General features: G+C 41.5%; 1 protein-coding gene across 2 annotated transcripts; it reads left to right on the forward strand.

Annotated features, from left to right (window-relative positions):
* Window positions 1-406: 406 nt before the first annotated feature.
* On the forward strand, window positions 407-10,338 carry LOC102099153 (serotransferrin-2-like). Of its 2 annotated transcripts, XR_001331545.2 has the most exons (18): window positions 407-536; window positions 2,020-2,183; window positions 2,536-2,635; window positions 3,044-3,220; window positions 3,390-3,552; window positions 3,659-3,723; window positions 4,375-4,532; window positions 5,013-5,199; window positions 5,358-5,506; window positions 5,715-5,805; window positions 6,119-6,187; window positions 6,440-6,622; window positions 6,901-7,057; window positions 7,739-7,821; window positions 8,620-8,804; window positions 9,131-9,317; window positions 9,609-9,776; window positions 9,875-10,338. XR_001331545.2 is itself a non-coding variant. In XM_005524457.3 (17 exons), the coding sequence occupies exons 1-17, from the start codon at window positions 482-484 to the stop codon at window positions 9,656-9,658; spliced, it is 2,223 nt and encodes a 740-aa protein (XP_005524514.2). In that variant the 5' UTR covers window positions 407-481; the 3' UTR covers window positions 9,659-10,338. The 2 variants fall into 2 exon arrangements, 1 of the variants encoding a protein (XP_005524514.2); XM_005524457.3 differs by having other exon boundaries at window positions 9,609-10,338.
* The last annotated feature ends 481 nt before the right edge of the window (window positions 10,339-10,819 follow it).

A 10,819-nucleotide genomic window follows, 5' to 3' on the forward strand; every position in this document is an offset into this window, starting at 1 on the left:
TTGTTTAAAATTACTCCGTAGATTAACCATTATCAGGTGGAAAAAGGTAAGAAGGACCCTTCAGTATTCTGTAGGTCAGTAGTTTGGATAATTCACTTAGCTTTTGGTGTTTTTTTATAAGTTAGATGTAAGTCTTGTCCCCTTCTCCTAAAGGCTTTTGGGTGCCTTTTGAAACAGCAGAAGTACTATTTATTTTTAAAGCAGAGGCTTATATTTCTTTCTGTGTCTGATAAAAATTGAGCAGGAAACGCATGGATATTTTCCATCTGTGGTAGGAAAGGTACACTGTCCCTTTCTCCTTTGCATACAAGGATAAACTATCCTCTGACTGTTTGGTTTCTTAAATCTTGGTTTGTCCTTGTTGCTTTGATGCCTAAACCCCCCCTGTTATCTTCCAGAAGCTTTGGTCATCACTGTGGAATTCCTGGCATGAGAAGGCAGAGCGTCAGGGTGGAGAGAAGATCCTTGCTGAACTGCTGTAATGATGAAGACAGCGATTTTAATTGTCCTAATCATCTTCTCTTTGCTGGTTTCCGGTAAGGCTGATGCAGAGAGGGAAAGGTTGCCTCTGGGTGGGTGACATTCAAATTAATACATGCTTTGGTTTTGTTTTCCTTTGTGTGAAGAAAGAAGTCGAAGAAAGAAGTCGCAGTTAGAGCTGCGCCTGTGTTTTTTCTGTTTGATCATTGGCAGATGGTGACCCTGTTATGTTTAGAAGCAGCTTGATCCATAACTTCCTTAGTATTTCAGTGAGAGTTTGTTTCCTTTGAGTAGTTGAGGTCTGTCTGCTCATTAGCAGTGTCAGAACGAAGCAGTGGACCTCAAGCTGCTCCCCTCTAAAACCATTGTGGGTTCTTCTTGGAATTGTGCTGAATTAATGTCAAAACAAGTGGAGGACTAATGTCTGATGCTATGCTCAAAGAAATAAAAATGTCACTGATTTAATTGTACACATTGCTAGTATTAATAGTTCTCCAGAGAGTCAAATGCTTAAACATCTGGAAATGACAATGTTAGAGATATTGTGGCATTTTCTGTGTGTTCAGTCCTGTTTTTCATTACATGGCTTAAGATTCTCTCGAGTTACATAACTGCATGCTATTTTTGTGTACAGCAATCACTTTTTTCGTCCTTAAATGTATTGTATCTTCTTGCAGATGATGATATATTTCAGAGTAGAATGCATTTCAGAGGAATAATACAAGATAGAATAATTGCAACCTAAAGCAAAGGAGGAAATTTTGTTGGCATGTCTGGATTTCTTTAAGATTTAGCTTTATAGTTGGTTTAAACCCACCAAACCTCCAATTCCTTCTGAAAAAGGAAGTTTTACCTTCACCTCCACACTTTATTGCATCTTTTTGGAGTGTGAAAGCACCAGAGGAATCAGCAGAACAAATGTTAAAAGAATGGCCTGTATTGATAACCAAGGACAGCAGTAAAACTGATAAACCCTGGGGAATGCGTTTACATCAAGATTAGAATGTGATGGAGTCACATCCCAGTTGACTTGTTAGGAGAAAAAACTGCACTCCAATAACAGGAGGATGGTTACCCTACATTGTAAGTGCCATTCCTTCTCTTGCTATTCCAACAGGAAAACAGGCCATAGCCATAAACACGTCCTTACCTTTGGTTCCTCCTAATTTAGGGTGGCAGCCTTACTTAAAATGCACTAAGGTTGAGGCAAGGAAGATTCTGTGGTAAAAGATCTTGCCATGACAATTGCTGATTCTTGAAAAATCTGCCAAAAACTATTTGGTTGTTTTCAGTCAAAAGGAAGCAAAGAGACATGTTAAAGATAAATGTTGTCCTCATGTTGGGCAAAAGTGACCTTGGCCACATGTGGGCACATCTCTTGGGTGCCTCTAAGTGTGTGGGTATGTGGGTGTGAGTGAGCACAATCAAGCTATTGGGAAGTTAAATAGAATAGAATAATCTCTCTCCTCCATAAGGTGTTAAACTGAGGGGATTTTTCATGAAATCCTACAAATCTTGACTTCTTTTTTTACCCTACAGGGAAGAAATTCCGATGGTGCACCCTTTCTGACCTGGAACAAAGAAAGTGTGCTGAGCTCTCCAAAGCGCTTACGGCTGTGCTGCCCCTCACTACTGCCAGTTCCTTTACTAGGATTTCTTGCATCAGAGCCCACAATACATATGACTGCATTGATAAAATCAGGGTGAGCTCACAGAGACTTTAAAAAATGATTTTGTGTCCAAGTCCTCTTGGAAAAGTAACTGGTAAACAGAAACTATGGGAAAATAAAATTATACTGAGATAATTGAACTGCTTATATGACAAAGTACACAGTGACTTGAGAGGCAAGAATTAAATCCTGTGAGCATTCTAGGATGTACTGTTTTACCCCAGCTAATATCTTTCCAATCTCCAAGAACTAGAGAAGTCTGCTTGGACATAAATGGACTATTAAATTAAATTAAAATTTGTTCAGGCAGAAACTGTGCTCTTGAACCTTCTGTTTGTGTCCTTGTAAACACACTTGTTTTGAGGGTTTTGCTGTTGTTTTAAAGGCAAATAAAGCAGATGCTGCCTCCTTGGATGCCGGAGATGTTTACTCTGCTGTAAAGCTGTACGGTTTGGCAGTGGTGGCAAAGGAGATCTATGATCAAGGTAGGTTGGTAAAGCTGAAGAATAAACTGTACTTCTGATTTGGCTAAGGAATGGCTCTAGATTTCTTGAAAAAAAAAATCAATATGTTTTTATTAACTTTGTAGGAGTATGGAGGTGGCTAACAATTGTTTCTAAAATACTTAATGATGAATAAAATACCAGTGATGCTCTGTACCCAGTAGCCTTTCTGCCTGTGGTACTGACAGACTTGCATTAGTTGTTTGACAAGGTGCCACGTAGCCAGTATGTGGTTAAGTTCTTGGCACGAGTACCTCCATTGAATAGGCCTAAGACAATTTCTTCTTTAGCCATGTTCACTGAAGTAGTTCAACTTCTCTTCAGAGATGGAAGCTGTAGAATTGAGATTTTTTTATTTTATTTTCTGTTACACATTTTGTGCTGTTGCAGGAAATTGTGTGTTTGCTGTGGCCATTGCCAGACGAGGAACTCTGGATATCCAGAGTCTACGAGGTGTGCGCAGCTGTCACAATGGAGCCAGGTGGACATCGGGCTGGAATATTCCACTTGGCTTTCTCCTTGCAAGAAATTATCTTTCCTGGGATGAGGCACAACCTCTGAGGCAAGGTAGGTGACAGGAGCCATAGGGCTACCTCTGGCCACAGCAAAAGCAACTGAAATGCCAGCAGATGTAGGATGAATTAGTTATGGCCATGATATGTTTGGCCCCTTTCCTCTTCTGATTTTTTTCCCCCATTTGAATTTTTTATTTTGTTTTGTTTTTTTCCCCCTGCAGCAATCAGTGAGTACTTCAATGCAAGCTGTATCCCTGGGGTTGGTGTTGCTGCTCCCCGTTTGTGTGCTCTCTGCCAAGGACAAAAATCCTATGTCAGAGACAGGAACCACTTCTGTGAGACAAGCAGTAATGAACCCTTCTACGACTCCGACGGAGCCTTCAGGTGAGCTCTGGGACACTGGGGCTGAATTCGCTTTTGGGGGAAAAAGAACTTACAAGGTAGGAAAGGCAGGTGAAATGTTAACAGGATGGCATTTGTCTTCCTGCAGGTGCTTGAAGGATGGAGTGGCAGATGTTGCCTTTTTAGATCACCTAAGAATTATGAGTGCCACAGGTAATCTTAAAAATGCAGTTTTCTTTTAATCTCTAGCTATGCTCTTTCCTGCACAGATGTTTGGGGGATATGCCTCTATTTTTATTGTTTCTGGGGGAAATTCAATCCCTGCAAGCAGTTCAGGGGTATTTCTTGACTCTCCACACAACTTAGAAAGAAACAGAACAGGAAAGTGTGAGTGAGAAATGATTGCTCACAGGAGATTCTTAGAATGGGAGCAGACAGGTGATTTCATTTACTGTCTCTGACACAGCTGTCAGTATTTGCTTTGCCTGAGTTACAAGATTCCTTTTAAAATTCAGTGTACTGAGCTCCATAACTGTGAAGTTCCTGTACACTGGCCTTGCACTTTTAAACTCGGTTGAGCTCTGTACCAAGGGTGGTTAGCAGTAGTATTTGCAGGTAAGCATTTTTAAATAAATGTCTTTACAGGGGTACAGCTTAAAGAGCATTTTGGAACAGCTCTGGCTGAGGTCCTGCTCTTTGTTAAGAGAAGCACTTACCAAAGACAACTTTGCCAAGTGCACTTGGTACACAGTGCTGCCTGCATAACCTTTAGCAACCTCCACTGGAAAACATTTTATATTCCATTTCTTCCTGCTGCCGAGTTATGGCTCCTGTCACAGATTCATGAGTGTCTCCTTGTTTCAGAGTCAGAACAACAGGAATACGAACTCTTGTGTCCTGATGGCTCCACAGCTGAGCTGACAGAGCACAGCACCTGTAACCTGGGCAAGGGGCCTGGCCGTGGCATCGTCACCCGCAACAACTTCCAGAAGATCACCAACAAATTCCTTAGCATGATCCAAGTGAGTGAATATTATAATGTCTATGTCCAGACAGAGTTTTTAATTCCATCTTTGTGTGGCAGTTATGACCCAGGTTGCCTTTTTTCTTGAGAAATTTATAGTTAGTGTGAATAAAGTGCTAAAAATTGTTCATTCTGGGGTAGGATCTTGCATTGGCTTGTGTAAGGTTTTGCTTTTTTCTAAAGTGTTCTTCATAGGAGGCTGGGAATAAATAACTAAAGAAGGGGAAGATGCCATAACACACAAACTGGAAGATGGCTAGTGATGTTCATCCTGCCGTGGAACTTGAATCAATTTTTATGTAGCTGAAGGAGACTTATAGGTTCAGGCAGAGCTCACTTTTCTTCATCTCTTTTTCTTAACTTATAAATAGTATTTGATATCTTTACCACTGATACAAAGGGAAGGAAGGCTGAGGCTGCCTATTGCTGGAAGAACGAGCAGATTTGTTGCAACTTAAAACTGTTGTTCTTCTCCGAGCGCCTCTTTGGGCGTAAAGGAAAGGAAAGAGCCAGGTTTGAACTCTTCAGTTCAGCAGCCTTTGGGGGGAAGAATCTGCTGTTCCGAGATGCCACTCAGCACCTGCAGCTTCTCGAGGAGCAGCTGGAGATTGCCTATGTCCTTGGTCTGGATTATGTAGCTCTCCTTAAGGGACTTGGCCATGAAGGTGAGAACCATTCCAGAGGACTGTAGCTAAGGAAAGGGAAGAGAAAGTTCTCATTCCACATTATTCCTCCCTCCAGGCACCCTCCAGGTGCATTCACCTGAACATCCTTAACATGTAACAGATTGGTGCACTGGTGACATGATCTGCTTCCATTTCAGGGAGCTCTTTGGACAACAGCGTTGTGCGCTGGTGCTGCATCAGTGATGCTGAGCTTCGCAAATGCGAGGAGTGGGCACTGAACATCAAATCCGACCCATTAGTCTGTGTCCAAGCAAATTCCATGACCAAATGCATTGAGATGATCAAGGTAGGAGACTCCTTCTGCTCAAGGTAGAGGACTGTACAGAGTGTGTATGTCTTGTCTGAATTAAAGAGAGGAAAACTAGCTTCAGGAATAAGTGGGAATGAGAGGGAATTTATTCAGGGGAATTTCCAGCCAGTGGAGAAGTCCTGCTGCTTGGATACACAATTGATGCAAATCCTGGTTTTGTTACTTTCTCTAATGCTGCTGGCAGAGTAGTGAGGCTGATGCGGTCACCCTGGATGCGACACACGTGTACATTGCAGGGAGATGTGGACTGGTGCCTGTAGCTGCAGAATGCTATGGTGAGTTCTCATGTGACCTTATCAAGAAGAGAGGGGAATCAAAATAGTACCATTAAGAATATAATTAAATTTCCACAGTTTATGATGTTTTGTGATGGAAGCAGGAGTCAGTATAAATGTCCAAATACTCTTCCCGTCTCTGCCACTAACTGGTTCTAGCATTTGGTCTGTTTATTTTATCCCTTCTGTTAAAGGGACAAGGATGCTGACATGGCTGAAGAGGATCACAAGGGTTTTGAAGGAATGCTGCCATGTAAAAGGAATGTAAAAGGACAGCAGTTGCAAGATCCTTAATGCTTATCTCTCCTTCCAGGGGGAGATTGTGCCCCAGCAGCTGAGACCATGGAGAAAACAGGGAAACAAATTCATCTTAAGCACAAAGGTAACAGAAACTTTGAGAGGGCATAAGATCTAGATTTTCCTGAGACTGTTCTAGGGTTTATATAGGAATGTACTTGCTTGTTTGTTTAGAATAGAATTTTCTGTTCAAGGACAAGAGCTTTGGGGCTAAGCAAAGAGTGTAGGTCCTGTACTGTAACTGAAGATATTGTGACAAGATGAGGGAGGGAAGGGGAGCTGTACCCATCTGGAATGCTTAATTGCCTTGGTGTAACTGGTTGTTATTGTTTCACAGCACTACCACCAGTTTATGCTGTTGCCCTAGCTAAGAAAAGTGCCAAACAGATTCACATCCATAACCTTAGGGGAAGGCGGTCCTGCCACGGTCACCTGTACAGTCCTGGAGGATGGTTACTTCTGTCCAGACACACAGTGGGAGCTCGGCAGAATGACACTGACAGCTGTGATATTGCCTCTGGTAAGGGCTGCTCTGGGCTCTCTCTTAACTAGACCATGAAAATCTGAAGCTCTAGATTTGGGAGCAAAATAGAGATGGGGCCATGAGGATCCGACCAGCAACTGATGACTACAGTTTCAGAGGGTGTTGAAGCAGTTTTTCCTCATAATTGACTGTGTCACACTGTTTAGCCCTCTTCATGCTAGTTGTTAGGATGAAATTCCTTTCCTGTCTTTTCCCGTATGTGAAGAGGCTTGGGAACACCTTGCCTTAATCTCATCTCAGTTTTCTTTACTCAGCTTATCAGAATTACTTTTGGAAGGGCTGCATGCCAGGAGCAGATGGAAACCTGTGCAAGGTGTGCATTGGAGATGGTGAGGTGGAAGGAGCTCGGGTGTCCAGCAGATGTGCTGCAAGTCACAACGAACGTTACTACGGCAATATGGGAGCACTCAGGTGAGCTTTTTGTGAGTCAGAAATGCAGAGCAACAGCCAGAATTGCCTTATTATTTTGCTGACTTTTTTTAAGGTTTTTTTTTTTCCTATTTGTTCAGCATCTGGCTGTATAAACTTTTGCTAGTATTTTGTTTTGGTTGCAGTTGCTATGGGATGTTCAGCTGACTGATGATTTAAAATGGCCATGAAACCATTTCCAGAACAAAGCAATGCTTCCAAACATGTAAGGCTTAGAGCATTGGTACTGATTCATTAAAGGGAAGGGATGAAAAGATCAGAGAGCAGAGGTGCTGTGGTAAGAAGTAGTGTAGCATACAGGAGATAATTAAATAGAGTGGAGATATAAAAAAAATAAATAGTTGAAGACAGAGGCAGAGAAGACTATTAAAGGTGAAAGCACTCTTATGAAATATACATAATCCATTTAGTTGAATTTCATTCTCTTTCCTGCCTAGGCATGGGTGAAGGTGCACATTGTGCAGCAGCTTTGACTTGGGAGCTGCTGTAAGGGATGAAAAGGATTATTTTAGCAAATCTCTATGCTGAGATCACCAGCATATTCCAAGGGATTAGAGATGGGAGGAATTCTTCCAGCTACTCCTGTTTTAGCTTCAGATGACTGTCCAAACGTCAGTCACCATGTAGTGCTGTCTTTGATCACTTGTTCCTTTCTTGCACTAGGTGCCTAGTTGGCAATCCCAGTGGAAGAAGCTTTGGAGATGTAGCTTTCCTGGAACACTCAAACCTGCTCCAGAATATAGAGGGTGAGATGTAGATAATTCCCTTTTCCTTTGAGAATGTTCATTAAGATAAGTTACATCTCACAAAGCACCCATCACTTGTGGGGATCAGTCTTTACAGGTTTAATCTAGGCCCATGAAGCTGTGTTTGATTGCTAGGAGCATTTTACATACAGGTATTCCAGTAAAGCTCAACATTCAGGTACTGCAAGAGGGGAAAGAAGAAGAATCACCCAGTGCAAAGATGTGTGTTGAGATAATCATCCTTGGAGACTGCACTAAATTTTTGGAAAGCTCAAAGCTTTAAAAGGCAAACCAAAATGTGTTTTTCTTAGAGTCAAGGAGCAAAGGAACCCTCATTAAAGCAAAATAAAATTCTATTTTAGGCAATTTCAGTAAGAGAAGAGACTTTTCTAAGAGAGGAATCTCTCTCAAACCAAATGAAGATATAAGGGGCTGGAAACACACAGGAATTCCTGCAGCAATTAGCAGTTTGTCTGGGGAAGCAAAGGGCATGCAGGCTGAATTGCTTGCTTTCCAGAAAGGGATCTTATTACAGATGCATATGAGACATGATACGCTGTTCATATGCCTTGATATTATTCTAGTTTAGTTGATAGGTGCAGCTCAAGTTCACTGACCTCAGTGAAAACACTACCCTGGTCCTGGGTCCTTGAATTCCTAAGAAATGACCACATAGCACGCTGTGTTTGTTTTGAACACATTGACTAAACTTCTCCCTCTCAAGTTCTAACATTTTATTTGAGATTCACCCTCTCTTCTACTCTAAAAGGATTACCTTTCACTTCATTCTCTTTTCAGATCTGGGCAGCTCTGGTTGGGCAAAAGGTTATACCGCCCTTGACTTTGAACTCTTGTGTCCGGACGGAACACGCGCCGCAGTCACAGAATGGGCAGGCTGTAACCTTGGCCCCATTCCCCCCAGCGCAGTCATGACTCGACCAGTCACTGTCACTAAAATCTCTGACTTTCTACTGAAATCTCAGGTATGACAGGTAACAGGGAAAAGCTTGGCATGTTACCATTCATTATGTACAGCTGCTGAAAACCCTTTCAAGATGAAAAGCTTTATATACTAGTCCCTTCAGATCTAATACAAGAGAATTAAAAATGTGCATAGGAGATTGAGAAAATAATTATTTGGAATTTCTTAAGGGGTATTTTGGCACCAGTTCCCGTTCCACAGCAGCCATACTTTTGCTGAGAAGTAAGGCACTGCAAAAGTGCATCTTTTTGTACTAATAAGAGCAGTGCTAGATAAAAGTTCTGTTAATGATCCAAGCTCTGAAACTTTTATTCCTTTTTTGTTCAGGAATCTCTGGGAAGCAAATTGGATTCTGAATTCCAACTCTTTCAGTCATGGAAGTATGGTGAAAATGATTTGCTTTTCAAAGACACTACACAGTACCTTGTTCATGCAAGTCACCTGAGCTATCAGGAGATTCTTGGAGAGTCTTTTGTTCAACTAGCAGAATCAGTGTTTAATTGCACACCTGCAGGTAAAGTCAAGTTGTTAATTCTGAGTTAGAGAGACATGCAACAGGCAGCCTTCTGTGCTCAGCTCTGGCCCTTTTGTTTAGACTGCATGGAGAAGTATGTTCTACCTAATCCTGTTCATAACAAATTTCTAAGGAGTCCTGTGTTAGACTTTTGTGAGACTAAGTTGGTAACTGCAATTCAAAAGGGAAATTTGACCTCTATTCTGCTGTTTTAATGAATAGTATCTGAAAAGCTTACTATTTTTGAAGCTGATAACATTTTTAAATGTATACTTTCTTACTGGTTTGTAGGTATCTTGGATTTCTGCAAACAGGATATCTGTGCATCCTCATCCAACTGACAGCTCATACAGAGGCTTTGCAAAGCATGTAAGATCAGCATCATTGCAGAGAACAAGGAAAATGTGCAAGTCCAACCAATCCAAAGCAATCGGCAAGGAAACAGTCATCTCTAAAAATGTATGCTGAACACCTTCTTGTCTTTTTTTTTTCAGCAGATTTTATGTTTATGATGATATAGTACTATTCATGTCACCCCTTTCTTTTTTGGAGCACAGCAGCATGGGGAACAGCACAACCAACAGCACAGAACTAGGATCAGCATTGTGGAAAGAGCAGGGCCAATACCATGGACTAAAATACAGACTGGTATGAGTGGCACAGGTTAGTTGGCAGCATTTTGCCTTGTCTGTCTTGTAAACAGTTTCCATGAAAAACCCCAGTCAACTGACATTTTGGTAGTTGTGACATTGTCTTCCTCTATCTGTGATTTTGGTTGCAGCTAGATAGTCCCTGCTGAATGCACGTATGTATTTCTTCTTTAACCAATGATTTTTACTAGTAAATCAAAACATTTTTCCTTACAAATAAATATATTAAGATATTTAATAGCCAGCAGAACTGGATGCTTGCAGCAGTGTATATTCCTCTTTGTCAAGACCTCCAACTATTACTTTATATTGACACTTTGAATTTAAGATTCTCTGAAATGTCAAAATATTATCTATCCATTAAACTTCTCAAGTTTTACAAGCAGAAACTCTGCCTGAACATGATATGAAGCCTTTTGAACAGAAATCATCTGTTCATCATCTGTATCATTATTGTCCCAGTACAGTGACAGAGCCAAATCCTGATATACTGTTGCAGCCAGTGAGCTGCAGCCCTGAGGGAGCAGGGAAAGAGCAGGATGCTTGTTTAGGCCTCTCAGGTGTTGCTGCCTTTCTTTCCTGGAGCTTTCCTGCCACCTGTGGGGCCCGTGTGACACTGCACTCTGGAGAAGGGAGTTCTGAGAACATGGTGAAGAAATGCATCTGCGCCCTAGCTTTGCCAGGAGCAGCATGCAGCTGATAAGGGATAAATTAAAAATTTGGGTTATACACAAGATTTTATGGGTTGGAAGGACAGGGATGTTGTTTTCTGACACAGACATTACAAATGCTTGCTAGACTTTGTTGATGATTCTGTGCTCCAGCTTTGATTCACAAACATCAGTGTGCTGC

Source organism: Pseudopodoces humilis, chromosome 20 (genome assembly GCF_049639895.1).
Source record: "Pseudopodoces humilis isolate 2021_Gansu_Grassland_sample_001 chromosome 20, ASM4963989v1, whole genome shotgun sequence".
In the NCBI taxonomy this organism is placed as follows: domain Eukaryota; kingdom Metazoa; phylum Chordata; class Aves; order Passeriformes; family Paridae; genus Pseudopodoces; species Pseudopodoces humilis.